The sequence below is a fragment of the Drosophila mauritiana genome, chromosome 2R, assembly GCF_004382145.1.
Source record: "Drosophila mauritiana strain mau12 chromosome 2R, ASM438214v1, whole genome shotgun sequence".
In the NCBI taxonomy this organism is placed as follows: Eukaryota; Metazoa; Arthropoda; class Insecta; order Diptera; family Drosophilidae; genus Drosophila; species Drosophila mauritiana.
Genome location: NC_046668.1, coordinates 9,544,623 through 9,562,472, shown reverse-complemented (window position 1 = coordinate 9,562,472; position 17,850 = coordinate 9,544,623). Strand labels below are relative to the sequence as shown.

Sequence of the window (17,850 nt, the reverse complement as noted above, 5' to 3'; positions counted from 1 at the left end):
TGCACTGCCCAACACTCATCGCTCGACTGCGGCCAAAATCGAGACGTCTAATCGGTTCCGTTCCAGATTCTCGTACTGTGACTATTATTACAGCGAGTAATTTCAGCTGGCGATACATTTGCATTTGCATCGATCGGATCACGTATTCTGCATCTGATTCATGCACTGTCTGGATTGTATTCGATTTGAAATGCGGTTGACTCGCCGGCGCCGCCGTCACCCATAATCGTATAAATATGAATAGCTAGGAAAACACACATTTGTACGGCAATCTATATATGGTGATATATATTTTCGCTGGCAGATTGAACAGCAATTCCACTTGTTCTGCGATTAAAACGAATCGTTTTCAGCTCAGCTTGCACCGGTCTCGCCTTACACTTTCCATCGAATGTCAACACGAATGGAGTGGCACAGGTTGTATTGGGGGTTCTTGGTACACTAAATATTTACTGATAGCTTCGCTTGGTAATCCAATTACTCAGTGCTGAGTGTTCCACCAGATTGGTGGTAATGAACTGAAAGGGGGAATGTGGTTAGCACCCGCTAATGGTTTTCAAAATCACTCTCGCCAGCGCAAAGATCGTTTTCTCGGAGGACTTAGTCTTATATTTATGGGTCCAGACCCAATTAAAGGGGATGCCACATGTGCCGGGCGGCCGAAAATAAAGTGCCCCCGTCGAACTGTCGCCTTGATATATACGCGCCACGGTCTTTATTAATATTTATTTGGCTGTACGAAAATAAAATAGAGAACATAAATAACGCTTTGTTTATAAACACACAAGCAGTTTGGCAACTAAAAATAAATGACGCGAACGGCCCAACCGAAAGGAAAGGAAAGGGAACTTCTTCATTTGTTTTATCTGCTTCCAGCAGTTTTCCATCTCGATTTCCATCTCCATTTCCATTTCCATCCGGCTCGGATTTGGATTGCCCCTTGTTCAGCTGGTCAATTTGTGTGAAATGGGAAATGGCAAGGAAATCTCCTGACAGCATTTCCGAACTTCCTTTTGCGGTGGCATAACGTACAGCAACATAACCCTGCCAACAGGTACAAATCCAAAGCAACATTTTTGCCCTAATATGAATTAATTGCCGGCAACCGCAAAGAAGCCGCAGCAAAATGTCGAACTCCATCCCTTCTTGAATATTCCCTCCCCCCCTTCAAAACTGTGTTCTCTGCAGTTAGAAAAACGTGAGATTTTCCATCTGGAAACTTGTTCTAAAAATACTCGCTTTAAATAAATACTAAAGTAAATTGAAATAAATCTAAATGGGTATAAACACTAGCTGCCGAGCAAAATATGATGAGTAATGTGTTGATAAGAGCCAATTATAGTGGTCCAACTTTGGATATATATTTTAATATATTTAATAACTTGCATTTAATTGAAATGAAGAGCATTGAGAATAAGTTTTGGAAATATTTTTCTCTATGTGCAATATGACAAGGGGCTTGAATTCGGTTTTGAAAGTTGTGTTGCCTGTGTTTTCAATGTTTTCAATGTCAATCCGCGTGTAACCGCAACAGGAGAAAATGAAATGGGATTTTCTAATTGAGAATGCGTGTGCCTGCTATTCCTAAAGGAAAATTCCCACTCGAATTGGAATGTAAACAAAATGCGATATAAAAATAGACAGGCCATGAAAATTTCCCCCTTTCCAAACCGCCTGCTTTTGCTCGGCAACAATTCACGTGTGAAATGAACAAAGTGTTGATTTGCTTCTGGCCTGTGTGCGCCATGCTATGCTACGAGTATGCTATGCTATGCTATATGCCACATAACTAAGAGCATACACTCGTATGTGGGTGACTGAACGCTGGAGGATGGGAGATAATACGAGAGCAGGAAATCGTACAATGTGAGAAGAGCGAGCTTGTCCCCTTTGCGTAGGAGCAGGCAAATCAAGTTCGGGGAATGAAATTCATTTCATTTCGGTTCGTGTTGCTGTTGCCATGTCATTGTGCACGGCGAGAAAATGCTTCCAAATGCACAGAATGCACAAAAAAGCGGTCTCTAAGTTGTATGCTTTTGGCAAAACACAAATAATGATATTTAATGTTATTATTATTCGATTGATAAGCCCATGAAAAATGTTAAATGAATGAAGAATGAATAAAAAGTGAATAGAAACTATTCACCAACATTATTCACATGCCTCTGCAGTTTTTCTTTCTGTGTGCCTGTCCCCAAGCCGAAGAAATGGAAGATGAAAAGCAGCTACAAAGTCTCACAAATGCAGGCAAATACCCGTTGGACTGCTGATGACGTTTTCACTGTCTATTGTTGCTGCTGCTGCTGCTGTCGGCTGAGTGGATCCAAGTCCAAGTCGCAAGTCTGGCTGCCCGTTAAGGTCGTTGCGATGTGGTTCTGTTCTGTTTCTGTTTCTGATGTGCAGCAACAACAATCAGCAGCAGCAACATTTAGGGATCCCGCGCTTTCTTAGCGCTTAAAATTCCGTTTCGAAAATGGAAAACAAAACAAAAACAAACTGCTCGAGACCGTGGCTCCAAACGCGACTCCAAACTCACATCCAAATCAACTTGAGCGCTGAAGTGGGCACGCAGCAGCAGCAGCAACAGCAGCAGCAACATCGCAGCAGCAACATGCTGGAGAAGTCGGGGGAAAAAAATTAAAATTAAAACGCACGTAGGCAGAAGAAGGCGAAGAAAGAATATCGGGGAAGTTAACGTGGTTGTCTGCCCTCGTGGCGCGTTAAGTTGTTGATTGAAGGGTATTTGAGTAAAGTATCTTTACGTGTGTCTGCCATGGATGTTGCTGCTGCTGCTGCTGCCGCTGCTGTTGTTGCAATCATAAATGCAGCTGGGCGGCGTGGCAATAGAGATTCCTTGGGGGGAAGGCAAAGGTCTGGCTTATGTGGGTTTTCGTTTTTCGATGTCTGGTGGTGGGCTGGGGATTTTCGTATCGCAAACTTAATGAGCAGCTGTACGTAGCACGCTCCTTTATTTGATTTCGCTTGGGCGATAGCGTCCCGAAACTGGGTTAGCAGTTAATTAGACCAAACGGCGGCCATTCCGGCCAGACGCAAAACTCAAAGTTCAATACGAAAAGCGTATCGAGTTTCGAGTTTCGAGCAAACTGCGAAATGCGAACCGGCCATCCGCTCATTTCATGCTCAGCCAAAACCAAAGCCACACCGAACCCTTTGGACAAGGGCCAAAAAACACAAGCGACCTGGACTGGACCCAAAACTGTACCCCAGACATAACTTTTTGTTTCGGATACGCTACCTCTATTCTATTTAATGTTTCTTTTTCTCCATTTTATATACATATAATACAAACTTGTAAAAATGTCTAGCGATAAAAATGTTCGATAATCAAAATGAAAACGACCGACGAGGGAACGGAGCGGGGGCGATTGGATGGCTAACAATAAAACAGGAAGAGTTCAGAGCGCAGGACAAGTGTGTGAAAGGTTCGGGATGAAAATGCCTTCGAATGCTGCTGGAAAATCAATAAGCCATGCTTATTGTCAAAGACCAGGGAGCCAGCCAACAAAGCGAGCAGAACAGAACATACCAGACCAGAAAAGAAAAGAACAGAACGGGACAGCACAGAAATGATATGGCAGAGACACACAGAGGAGACACATGGGGCAGAGTCAAGAACATAAAAATGCCATTGACTGTGGCCCATCGTCTGTGATTGTGAAAGGGAGAGAAGTACACTCGGAAAAACAGACAAGTTATGCAACATGAATTAGGCAGGACAATAAGCATCTACTTATAAACAAATTTAAAGGAAGTCCCACAAAGAAGATGCAACATCCGGAATTGCATAGTTTTGGCACCAGAAAAATAAGAGTAAAGATATTGCTGCTTGAATTTATTTAACACCTAGATTTTTAGATTAAATGCCTCATTTATGGCTTTCGTATGCTTTGAGATCACGGAAAATCCCAGATTTTCCTTTGGTGCAGGTCTAAAAGAATAGATACAGCTTCAGTCTGCTTTTCCCATCATCGGCGACACTCGTCGACCGCCCCCCACATAATTCTCCCACTGCCGGCTGAGTAATGAAAGTTGCTTTTACCACGGCCAACAGAAAATGCATTGCAAAGTTCTAATTTGGCCAGAAAAAAGAGAGGGAAACCGCTGCCGAATGCCGCATGCAGCAACAAAAACAAAACTGTACCAAAGAAACAAAAAAAAAAAAAACAAGTTGAAAAACATAATACGGGGGAAAAAGAAGTCAAAAGCGCACACGGACGGTCAACGAATTTGGGTTCGGCTCTGGTGGTTCTTTTTCAGTTAACACGAAAACGTTGTGAAAGAGCCGGGCTCAAACAACAACAACAACAAGAAACAGGTAGTAAAAATCGACAACAGACCGGGCTTACACCGCCACACATACACGTAATTATTTGTATGTATTTGTGGCAGGAAGAGTGAGAGGAGTGAGGGACAACGCTTAGAAATTAAAGAAAAACACTGACTGAGGCCGAAACCCTGGTCCGTGGCTCAAAACCGAGCCCCTGTTGACTATCATAATAATAAAATTCGAACCCAACACCGTCGACTGCATGGCCATAGAGCATACAGGGTATACATAAATACATACATGCATATGTGTGTGTGTTTCGAATCGGGGTTACTGACCCAAAACTGTGTTTTGATAGTGAAAAAGTGTTGAGCTTGGCTAAAACGATCCGAGACCGATATGAAAATGTGAGCAAGCTGGATAGTCAGCCAGCAGCTAGGTGGGAAAATAAGCTTTGCATAGTTCCAAAAAAACAAAAAAAAAAGTATAAAAATGAAAGAGAATTATTAATTCTCGATCTCGATGAGTCGGCGAAAATGTTTGGGAAAAGGCGGACCACGAAAATGGAGCGAATTGCCTAGAAAATAATTGGGGTTAAGCAACACAGCTATGGAAAACAGTGTGATTAATGTATATATTTGCACTTTTTTTTTATTTGCAGAAACCAACACGCAACAGGCCACGAAATTAATTGGAATGTAACAAATCTGAATGAAAGTGCTGAAGTTAAATCAATTTTTAAGTGAATAAGAAACCCAAAAATACCACACATAAATGACGAGCGTGAGCAGAGTGTAGATAATTAGTTGTATCTTATTCATATATAGGGCAATATCCAATCGCGAGTGCTAAAATGCTGTCCTCCGCAGCATCGGTCATCGTCGGGATGCAGAAATCAATCTGAAATCAAAATTAAGAAAATAAATCAAAATATATCTGTCGCTCTAAGTAATCAAATCAAAATTGCATCAAAAGCCAACTCAAATTGTTGCCCCACCAACAGTTTGAGTGCACATTCACCTTGGCACCACTGTTCCCGTTCGTGAAACATTTAAAAACGGCCTCAAAACGGAGTCCCTAGAGTTTCTGCGTTGCGAGGAAGAGGATATCAAGATGGATATCCTACCGAGTGGCAACATCTTCAGCGAGCTGGAGCGGATCTGCACCACCGGCTACTACTCGTCGCAGCCGTCGATTGAGGATCAATGGCAACAGGTGAGTTGAATTGAATCAAAGTGAATAGAAGTGAATAAATTATGGAAGTTAAGGTAGCGAACAACCCTTTGTTCTCAAAATTAACGATGTCTTGCAGGAACTTTTAGAACTTTAATCAAAATGCAAACTAAATCTTAAAGCATTTTGTCTTATTCATTGAATACTTTCCGATTTATTAAATACTCATACTCATACTCTTTGGATTCTTCTAAAAATAAGTATCGGGCATTCCTATTGTGTTTGTGGCTTTTAAGTCTATAAACATAAATCAAATTTCTACCCTTTCCACTTTCCTCTATAATTTTCCCCCAGTTGACGTCACCCCCTTTTAGTTTGTTCGTTATTTATTTAGCATTTAGGCATTTATCATAGACTCAACTTCTTAGGCCAGTCGCTGGTATTTTATCGAAGCATTAAGCGACTTTAGGCGGACTTCCTTGAAAGGCGTTGCGTAATACATACTACATATGCGATCGGGAACTTATAATAAACTCATGAAAATTCGCTTTGGTGCCCGTGATCTTTTGTTTGTTTCTCTGCCCAATAAAAAGTGAATGAAAAGAAATCGTTTCAAGGTCCCACACTCTCTTGAATTTACCTGAACGAGCGTGGGCTAAAATTAAATTGCTAAAAATTATAAAACTCTTGATAAGCGAAACTGTGTGCCTTATATACATATGTATGCTATACTAAATACATACACATATGTATGTGTGCAAAAAGCGAACAAGAGGAAGAGCCCCGAGTAAATAGATGCCGGCCCATAAATAAGTAAAATTCGCCAGCAGTCGGCGACCAGAGGCGGTTATCATCTGAGGGCATGCATAATATATATACTAAATACATGGCACACATACTTGTGCTTTTTGCGAATTTTTTTCGCACACTTAATATGCATATGTGTGTGTGTGTGTGCGTAGCGTTGTTTGTGAGCTTTTCTGCTTTCTGTTTGCCTTGTATTTTATTTATTATTTTCTTTTGGCTTTTTTGGCCGCTCTGATAAAACGAATCGAAGCCGCCGCCAGCTGATTGCAGACAGCTTTGTTGGCCGTTGTTTTGCTCGGCGTTGTATTATTGTTAAGAAATGCCGTTGGCGTATTCTCGTTGGTCTGGTGTTATCAAAAACCTGACGCATAAGAAGATTGTGTTTCGGATTCGGTGTCGCTTTCAGTTTCACTGCGTTCTCTCTCTTTCTCTTTCCTTTACTTATATTATATTGTATTTTTTTTTTATTTTTATTTATTTTTTGTTTGCCCATCAAACGCAAAGTCGTAATTCACTCGGCGAGGGAAATCTGCGATAAGGCGGAGGGTTCTTCGCCGCCAGCGGCTGCTCCTTCAACCTCCCACTTTGTAGCTCGTATCTTGTATCTCATCCGAGTCCATCCATACCCACTCGGCTACCGCTTGATGCTCGCACCAATTTAAAGATACTTTTCACACCTCCAGTTTATTTGTTTAGCGTACACACACACGCACAACACCAGTGTGTGTGTGGTTGTTTGATTTATTTTATTCATTTGCTGCATGCCTCAATTGAAACCTCAACTAGTGCCAGCCAGCAATTCGCGGAATGTGCCAAAAAATAGATTCGCCAATTCAAAGTATTCAAATGTATGCCCGTCTCTGTGAATGCTTAACTAAAATTAGCGATTCGCTTCGATTTCCAGCTGGCCTTCAACTTTAACTGCTTGCTGGCGAGCGAATATCTTGAGTATTATTACCGCATGCAGCCAAATAAAGAAATAAAAGAGACCGTACTCGTACTAATCTTATCGTCTGCGCTGAATTCAGAGCTCTGTTCTACACGAATTTCGACGTATTTAAATTCCTTTCGGCCAGGCGGGCACACGGCAATTAAGCCAAAGTTGCGACTCGCAGTCTGGAGCTCTGAATTCGTCGTCTGAATTGGAAGTCGCAGTTGAAGACGCAATGCACTCGTTCCATTTGCACAACTTAAAAACTTTTAATTGAACTCGAGTACACATTTTTGCATAACTTTTCGTATTTTGTATTGCCGACACTCGTCGGGAGGTTGACGTTTTTTGGTTTTTGCCCGCTCGTTGAATTCGAGTGCTTTTGATACCCTTAAAACGAAATCATATTCACCGAACTATGAGTTATTTAAAATACTCGTTAGTCGCTGCACTTAAAACTTGTTTCGTTAGTTCAAAGTCCTAAATTGTTAGACACAAATAAATTTTACCATGAATCAGTTTTATTTATTTTGAAGTGAATAATGCCTTTAAATTTCAGTTTATGTGATTGATTATATGCTATGTTGTTTTAAGTCTCAACATTATTATTTTATTTGACACAGATTTTCATCGGTAAATGCATATTCAAATTAATTATATTATTTTCCCATTATTAATTATATTGATATCAAATTATAATATGGTGCATTAAATTGCAGTAAGAGCATTTCGCAATCAGATTGCAGCATGCCGGAATCATTTAGGCGTTTTATTTCTTCGGTTAAATTTGATTCGGGGTTAAAAACTTTGAATTGCAGCATTTAATATAAGTTTTCGCCGAGACTGGCAGGTGGGAGGGGTTGGGGGGAGTGGCAAGGAGACGCAATCCGAATTGAAACTTTCTCTACCCCGACCTTTCACCCCCCATTGTATCTGTATCTGTATCTGCACTCGTATCTGTATCTGTAGCTGTTTTGGTGCCTTTTGTAATTAGAACTTGCGGATGTTTGGTTTATTTCCGTTGACTTCCGCCAGCTTCCGATGCGGCGGCTGCGTTTTGCTGTTGCTTATTGTTTTATTGTAATTGTTTTGGAGAGGGGACTGTTTTGCTATGTTATGTTATGTTATGGTTATGATGCGTAATTCGGTTTGCCAGTCATTCAGTCAGTCAGTCACTCAGTCAGTCGGCCGAACACTTGTGTCTTCTCATTTGAACAGCTGCTGGATCACAATTGCTCCGCTGATGGCAGTGGCAAAAGCAAACAACACCATTCCGCATCTGCATATGTATTATTTATGAATTTACATACGCATCTGGGAGCTGTATCCCAGTATTCCAGTGTCCGTATTTGTATCTGTATCTGTATCTATTTCTTGAGCTCTGCGGGCATGTTTATCTAAGCTGGGAAATTATGCTGCACACTCAAAACAATTTGAAAGCGCAGAGAAAGCAGAAATATGCGAACAAAAATAAATAGAATCGAGGGTATGGTATTTGGTTTTTACTCTTAATTTATTTCATATGCTGCAGATTGATTTCGATTTGCTCGGCATGTTATTCTTTCATTTCTGTTTTAACAGCACAACCAAATCCCGAATTCAATGGATATTTTTCCTTTTGTTTCCATGCGTATGAAAACGGGTGAAAATGTGTGGAATGCCATTCAGCTCTTGCCAATCTATTTGCGATTAATTTCATTTCATTTATAGAATTCGGCGATTTGCATGTTGTTATAGAATATTGGTTTTAATTCAAGCGTCTAAGCGGATTCGATTGGATTTACGCTTAGTTATCAGTGTCCATTGATGTGGCTTTATCACCAATGCCACATTTGCCGCATTTCGAAGCGATTACCCAACTGCGGTTGCCATTTAATGTGTTTAAAATATTTCGAATTAAGCCGCTTTGTTTGTATGTGCATAGTATGTATGTGGAACATAAAAAAGATGCATTCGCATATTACATTATTTCACTGCCAATTGTTTTTCCCGGCCAGAAACGCCGCACAAGTGGCGAAATCAGCGGCGACAGCCACCTTGCCGCCCCCAGCGGACAATATGCAATCAGCAGTTAACATTTAGCACACGCAAAAACGTAACGAAACCCGAAATGGCACGTACACACACACACGCGCAAAAAAGTGTGGCAAAAATGAGGGAATGGCAAAAAAAAAAAAGAAATGCCCCCGAAAACGATGCTGCCATTGGGAAATTCATGAAGACAGATGCACAAACACACATAGACTTACACCTAATAAGCCAAAGGCGGAGTGACACACTCACACACACCCACTTCATTGAGTACACTGAGAGAAATGGCCTGGGTAGTTACGAAATACCAGCACCCAGAAATGAGCTAATTAACTAGTAGCGTAATAATTTGTTAATTTGCAAATCACTATGTTTGATAATCATTTGTTGCAACCTAAGAGCTTATTTCGTTCAGTGCATAGCAAAATCTAAGTCTAGCCGGGATGAGGAAAACAGTTATTTTAGCAGAGCCAGCAAAAAAAGAGAGTCGCAAGAAGCCAGCGAAGGAAGTGAAAGATTTGGGCGATGGAGACGACGATGGGACTGGGAATGGGGAAATCCGAAATACGTGCAATTGCTGAAAATATGCTCGACGTGAGGGGCAAGACGAACGTGCGGGCCAGGCGTCCGTGAGCCTTAAATACTTGCCACCATGCGGCACTCCCCCTAAAATTCCCCCTACCCTCCACGCTCTATTCCCTATCCCCCCTTCACAAAATCCGACTAAGCAGCAGCTACCACGTTTGCTACTCCTATTACCCTCAATCATTTATCATCTGGGCTGCAATTAATCATCAAATGCGCGCTCTCGCAGTCGCACCCACCCCAAAGAGTCCTTTTATAGTTTTTGTGGGTTGCCCTCTGGATTTATGCTTATAATGTGGAATGCGGAATGCCAGTGTATGTTTATCTGGGAGCCCAAGAGTGCGGAGTGCGGAGTGTGTAGTGTGCGTCTGCTACAATAGATGCTGCTCATATATGTATGTAAGTACGTACGTACGTATTCCTATTCGTATGTGGCGCACATAGCTCACAGCTCACATTTAACTATGCGACAGCAGGAGCAGCAGCAGAACCACTGTAGCACACTGAAAGAAAGTGTTGGAAGATCCAATGCAACTGCTAGAAGTTCTAGAAGTTTAATTGGTCTAGCGTATTATATTATATTACATTGTAAGAACTTCTAAACTAGATTGAAATCTTGATAAATGACTTTCATGAGAGCAGATAATTAGGAAAACATCTTTTTTGATTGAAAGATTCTAGCTTCTAGCTAATTAAGAAAGCATCTTCTTTGATTGAAAGATTCTGGGTTGAGCGATTCTTATAAAGGTAGTTGTACCATCTATGATTCAGATACCTAGTTTGTATTTCTAAAAAGGTTAGTTGTTTCTCTGAGTGCATCAGCGCGGTACGGTTCGTTGCTCGATCTGGCCAACAGTGCACTCGGTTCTTTCCCACTGGTTACGTGCAAGTTTATGATATGGCTCTTGGCTGAGAGTCTCGACTCGTTTCATCTCGTTTCTCGACTGCCTTGCGGTTGCACTGGCACATTGGCTTACTGCCATCCTGCAGTTGTGCCACACGCAGAGCTAACCAGAAAAGTTGCTGCAACTTGCGGCGGGCAAACCAGACTCACACTGAAAACTCGAAACCCCAGAAACGCAGACTCCGCACCGAGCTCCGTACTCGGGATTTTCTTGCATAACTCCGATTAGTCTTCTCTCGCTCGAGTGCAGCCAGCGAGTGGCAATAGAAAGGAGGGCAGAGAGCGTAAAAATCATTAAAAATGGTCAGGCATGTAATGGTTCCCCAGGGATTACCTTTCTATGCTTCTAAGCTGATTAGGTCGTCGTCGTCCATCCCAACCTTTGGCATCCATTTGCGTAGCCAAACCCTTCTGATTCCGTAATTATTGTCATAATCGCCGGTGGCATGTGAGCTCCACTGGCCCACAATTAGACCCGCCTTGAAGTTTTCCAGTTCCCTAAGTTTATTTGCGAAGGCAAACCACCCGCCTGCGTTTAAAATTCTGCACAGCTGTTGTGGCGTTTCATAATTCGCAGGAAAGCGGAAATACGGCGGAAGTGTACCTCAGCCACCCCAGTAAAAGTAAACTTTGCGTGTGTGTTCGTTTGGCTTTTTTTGCAATGCAATGCCTACAATTAGATTGGCAAGGACTCGTCTAAATTGCGCATAATTGAGTTGCCGGTTGTCGGCTGTTTCCTCGGTTTCCTCGCCATTTTCCTACCATTTTCGCACCACCCGCCTTGGCAAGAACTGTGAACTGTGAGTCAGCCAGACTGTATAAATCATGATTAGGTCTGGACTTTGTATTTTGATCGGAGCCACTAACAGATACAAATACCCCCTGATGATGATGATTCGGACTTCGTTCGATAGTCTTTGAGCTTTAAGTTTGAATTATATCCATTCCTAATTGGCTGTACAATTATGTATGCTTCGGCTGCTGCCTGATAAATTTGTATTTATTAGACTCATACATCAAGTTGGCATCTTTGTGGGTCTCTCTCCGTCTATATCCCACTCGTTATCCCCATTCCCCCCGCAGACAGAACTCTTATCCTGGCATCCCCATCATTATGTCGGTATACTTTAGGTGTGAGTGTGTGTGTGTGAGTGTGGAGGATGCTGCAGTACTATATGCTCCTAAAACCCATCTCTGTTCGCATTCGAGGTTGACGTTGTCGTTGGTTCTTTTTGCTCTTTTGCTCCTCGGGTCGGAAGATGTGCGCCGTTGATAAAGTCTCTTAGTAATGAGTGGATATGTTTCGTATTAATTACAGTTGTGTTTTTCCCCCAGTCCCATCCATCCTTCCAGTATTTCCTGCCTTGTTAGCGAGAGGAGTTCACTGATTGTGAGTCGCTTGCTAATCTGACGACGTGGGTTGGGTTGACTACACCCACTTTCGCCGTTTGGAAAAATCCTACTGTGTGGGTTGACTCTTAATTTCCCTCCACACACACACACACACACACACCCGTATATCTTGCAGCATTTCGTGTTTAAGCAACTTCTGGCCATTAAAGAGTTGGCCCCGAGTTGGCCCATAAAAACGGCTCTCTAAGCAATTGATTGATTTTGTTCTTGTTTATATTTTGTTGTACGGCCATTTTATGCCCGAAATTAATCTTTTTCCGGGCCAACTCGATCTCGCAAAAAGTGCGATTTCTGGTCGTAAAAAGAAGAGCCAGCAAAGTCCTGACAAATTTTACGAGCGGCACAAACTAATCCTTTTTTAATAATGCGAATGGCCGCAGGCCACTCTCCACTCCAGAGCCACGTGCCTCAGTCCTTGGGCAGCAGTCCTCCTCCTACCACGTCGTCATCTTTCATTGCCAACTCATTTGAGCGGCAGATACACAATTTCATTATGCCACAGCCAATTGCACACTCATTGTTTTATTTCTTATGTAAATTTCGAATAAATACAAATACGGATACGAATACGAATAAGAATCCAAGTACAAATTGTTTTCCATTTCTTCGGGTAAACGAGCAGAACGAGCGAAACGGGCCAAGCCGCCATCGTCAACGTCTTGGGCAAATAATGTCTGAGCCAAAAAAAAAAAAGAAAGCATAAGCGGTCTGAATATTGTGTAGAACAACTGAAAAAGGCCAACCAGACCAGAACCAACCACCAGGAGCAACCCCGAAAATGAAAAACTGGAGGGTGGAACCACCAGAACAAGAGCCGAAAATTGCACGAACATTTTTATTTTGAAAATTGTGTATTTTAAATTTTTTGCACACTTGCTGTTTTGTTTAATTTTGCACACGTCGAGACGAGTGGGTGAGTTTTTATTTATTTATTTATGTTTTTTTTTTTGGTTTTTTTGGAGGGTGCCGGCGATGTGTGTGCGCTTGTGTGAGTCGTACATAATTTATGGCACGCAAGAAGGGGAAACCAGAAATTAGGGAAAATAAATGTGGTCGAAGTTGTTCTACCCTTATCTCGAAAAGAAAGTTTTCACTTAAAATTCCTTTTTTTTAATATATTCACTTCCGCTGCGAATGAAATTAAAACAGACCCTTATTAAAATGTAAAAAGTATAAAATGCTTATCAAAATGCTCATTTCTTGCTTACTTAATAAAAGCAAACTAATATTGGTAGATTTATAAAATAAATAAGTACTACCCCGATTAGAAATAAAGACAGCCTTTAAATGGATCTCTAGGGACCAACAATACATCCTTGCTTATCCTTCGAGAACGCAACTGCTCATCCCATTTAGGTTTCAGGGGATATTGATATGTCAACTGGATGACAGAATGACATACCCTTCGAAAGGGCATCAATATGATTGCCTTGTACTTGGGTTTGTAAAGCGAATGGAATGAGTTTCCAGTTTTTTTTTTTCATTTGGTAGGGTGCCGGTGGGGGGTGTTTAGACGCTAGACGAACGCCATTGTTGCCGGCTGGCAGTCTGGCCTAGTCCTGGATCCTCCCCTGGATCCACCCCTCGCCCACAAGCCAACGAGTTTTCCCCGCCTGTGTGGTGAAAATATTCCGGCGAAAAATGTATGTCAAATGTGGAAGCGATGAGATGTGCGTGGGTGTTTCGCCGGCGGGTGATTTGTGCGACGTGGTTAGCTGTTGGGCTCAATACAAAAGCAGTTGACAGTTGCAGCCCAAAAGTTGTCAGCTGCCCAGAAACGGGCTAATTAAAGGACGCAGTCATAAATTACGTTTGCTAAGCCCGGAATGCCAGCAAAAACTGAACTTCGACCTTGGAGAGGCCCACAGGCTGCGGCCTGTCGTCTGCCCGCTTGTCTGATAAGTGATAAGACCAACTGGCGCCCAATGTCTTCCGCCCGCCGAATGCTTCCTAATTCCCGGCCAAAGGCGACAATGATAAGAACAATTTGTGTGGCTGTTTTGTTATGTTTTGTTTCCCTTAGTACTACTATGTGCTGGATGTGTGTATACAAAAGCAATTTTCGGTGGCTGACACATTGGCCATAAAAGGGATCAGGACCGAACCGACCCGCCTGCTCGCATATGGCGGTAAATTGTTTTCCCTTATTTCTCAATATTTTCCAAGAGTTTTCCACCACGTCTGCAATTGCAGGGCCGGACGAACGCCTTTTGTTATAGTTTGAGCATGGTGTTGATGTCTGCACAATGATAGGGGCGTGGCATCGGCATTGGGTGCTAAAATTTCGATGCTGGCCGGCGGCCATGGGTTAATATGGGTTCGGGTACCGATTTGCACTTGGATTCGACTTGGAGAGGACTGTGAACTGCCGGAGCTTCCTGCGGGGCTGATAAGGCGTGAATCACAGGGGCTTGTTGAATCAGGCGAACCCTTTGTGTGTGTGTGTCATATGTATGCTCCATATCAATGCGATGGCCTTTTGCCAGCGCCAAGCAACAATAACAGAGAATTTGTTTTGTTTCGCTTCGGTTCGGTTCAGTTCGGTTCGGTTCTGTTTGGTTTGCCCTCCAAAAAAAAAAACCCATCCATATATGTTAATCATCCATTCAAACAGTTTTCAGCTCATATAACATCACGAAAGAATGCGTTCTCAGGGTGTGGATATGGGTATGCTTGGGCTTGTGGGCCTGGGAATCGAATGCACTTGGAAGAGCCATTCCAAACAGTGGCACCCCTTGATCCAATCCAATCCGCTGCGAGCCAAGCGTCTGGGGTCTTCGCCATCCCCCCGAGTTTATGTAAAGTATGTTTCACACTGTCTGATGATGGCAAGCCCAAAAATGAAATCAATTTACACACCCCACTGTGCCTTTTGTGTAAAGAGATCTTAGCGCCTAAGTGCATCAATTGACGCGCTTTTCAGATGGAAAGTTCCCCCAATTGCATTAAACAAATTGAAAATGCTTGAAGAGCATGAGAGAGCATTCTCCATTTAAAGGAGAAATTCTATTAAGTTCCAAGTTTTCGTTGCCATCGGTGGCCGTGACACTTTGTAATTGAATTCTGCGGTCGCTAGACCCGAATATAAATATAGAAAAATTAATAAGCCAAATAAAATAATATTGCCTAGTCGATGGATTGATCCCAGCGAAAGCAATTTATCAAGTGGCAAGTGGCAAGTGGGCAGGGGAAGTTGAATTGAAAAGAAATTAAATATATATATGTAAGTGTGTACAAATAATGGGAGGTCTGAGTCAGAACGAGATAGGGCCCAAACAGGATGGAACTCGGAAGTTGTGGAGGCTGCAGCATAGGCCTCCAATGATAATGATTGATGGCTCCGCCGGCGAAAGGAATTTTGTTGTTGCACTGTTGCCCGATAAAAAAGAAGAATAACTTGACTTTTTATATTTATACACATTTCAAAGGAGATGAAAGCAAGAATGGGATTTTTTTCCAGCTCAGATAAGTTCATTTCTCGGCTGTCTTTATCGAGTCGAATGCTCTGCTGTGAATAAGGAAAACAGAAACTCGAAATAAATATGAAATATTAATGAGTAGTGTGAGTGTGTGGGAGTTGATAAATTGTATGTGGCCATCCGAAGGATTGGGACTTAAAGATTTGCGCCTCATTTGAGGGGTTTCGTTTTCATTTCAAGAGGTTCAAGGTTAACTGTCGCTAAATGACTCAGCTAAAGACCCATTCTATCTGATAAAATGATATACGTGTACATATATGTATATACCCCTCCTGATGGTTATTATGACAAATTGATTACATGTAATTCTGTGTCGCTCTGTCTGTCGGCTCCTTTGATTAGGTGCCAGCTGTGGAGGAGACTCCGCAAGTTGCTTCCGAAAATTTGTCTTATTTCTGTTGATTTATATCTTGGCCACCGTAGTTTGTCAGTGTGTGTGTGTGTGTGTCTGTCGCTTTTATTTGATTTCGGCTAAGATGATTTCGCCTTAATGCATTGAATCGGGCCAAACAGGAAACCTTTGAAGCAGCTTCCCAAAGATTCTTTCTCGTATTTTCTTGTTTGGGGCCAATCGAAGGGAAGTGGAAGTTGCGGAAGAGATGCCCAATATATATACAGTTATAAATTAAATTTTTCATTCTACTTACATTGGGACTCCCTCCATTTTGGTATGTTTTTATTTACGGTAAATTTCATTTCGATTTCTTTTCCAATTTCTTACGTTCTCATTTTTTGGCTGAATCGGCTGTCTGCGCTCCTTGAGACGGCCAACGACTGCGATACCAACTGAATGGCCAATCAATAACATTGGCCAAGACATGCAGCCCCTTCCGAAAAAAAACGAGATTTTCCTCCGCTCCCCGGGCTTCTCTTCTTTACCCCCAATTTTCAAACACTCTAAACACCAATTGATGTTTATATGATAATGATTAATGACTACGTTACTTTTACACAGATTGCTTTCCGAATGGCTTTAGTGTACCAAACACACGATTGTGTGTGTGTGTGTGTGTGTTAGTGTGTGTATATATTGGAAAGCCTATTTATTTATAGGCCCAATACAAAAGGCCATTTTCCTCCGCCTGGCGCCTAGAGTTTTCCCGCTTTCCCTTCCCCATTCGCCGCTTTTGACAGAGTTTTAGTTGCGTTTAGCTTAAGTTTTTTTCTACCATTTTATTTGGACCATGTTGAGCGGCGCGTCTCATTACCAGACATTCATCAATTGTTGGCAATTTGTTTGCAAGTAACCGAGGCGCCTTGTCTCTGTCAGTTGCCCGTATTTCATCTGGGCCATCCTTGTTTATTCGACTTGAAAAGGATGTGAAAGGTTGAGAGCTAGCTAGCGAAAAAACAGTGTATCAAAGTGGTTATCTAACTGAGAAGAGTGTTGTAGAAATCAACTTATAGAATGAACTTTTGAATGAACAAATGAAAACATTACCATAATATTTCTTTCATGAACCTAAAAGTTTAAAGTTTTCCCCTGAGAGTATTACTTAGTCGAGTTCTACGAGCGCAGACTTTTGCGTTGCCTTTTTTATATTCTCCCTGTTTGTCTGGTCAACTTGTAACTGTTACTAATGATGACAACTTATTTTGGCCTAAATGCTCGGCCAACACTTTTATTGGTTTTTGTAATTAATGATGCTGGCCGAAAAGTGCGGAAATGACTTTGTGGTTTGCTCCAAGGTGTGCTTGGAAACACCTCCGCCCAAGTTGGTCGCCTCAAAAAGGAAAAGTTGGCTCGGAGAATTGGAGCTCAGTTACCATTAATCAAATGCACTGATTAGAGACTTGCAGCCCGGTGAATGGAAGTGTACGGGACCAAAGAGCAAAGGTCCTGCCTTCGAGTTCCATGGCCTGTCGTCCGATTGTCACAGATGTCAGTTGACCGGCACAAATTACACTCGTGGCAATTAAATTAGGCAAGCAATTAGGCCAACGGGCGAATGTCGAAAAAAGGGTTGCACATCGGGAATATCGATGAGCTCAAATTAATCAAAGGCGAAAGTAATCATTGAGTCGACATGGCCAAATGGAATGCGCCCCCCGAAATGTCAGCCGAAATGGGGCGTGGCACATTCTGTCCGCGTTAATTGCGCGCCGTGTTCTTCGTCTACCACTTTCTGTTATCCGCGCTTTCTTTGTTCTTAATTTCCTCTGGCTGTTGCGCCTTTTACAATTTCATTTGTAATTTATCATTGTTTGCCTTCGCTCTGGGTTCCTTTTCCACTTTCCC

General features: G+C 42.2%; 1 protein-coding gene across 1 annotated transcript in view; it reads left to right on the top strand.

Annotated features, from left to right (window-relative positions):
* LOC117138487 (Krueppel-like factor luna) overlaps positions 1 to 17,850 on the top strand; it is a 108,714-nt gene that overhangs the window by 1,714 nt on the left and 89,150 nt on the right. The window contains exon 2 of the mRNA XM_033300617.1: positions 4,950 to 5,503. Within this exon, the coding sequence (XP_033156508.1) occupies positions 5,402 to 5,503 (102 nt within the window). The 5' untranslated portion in view covers positions 4,950 to 5,401. The remainder of the gene's footprint in view (positions 1 to 4,949; positions 5,504 to 17,850) is intronic.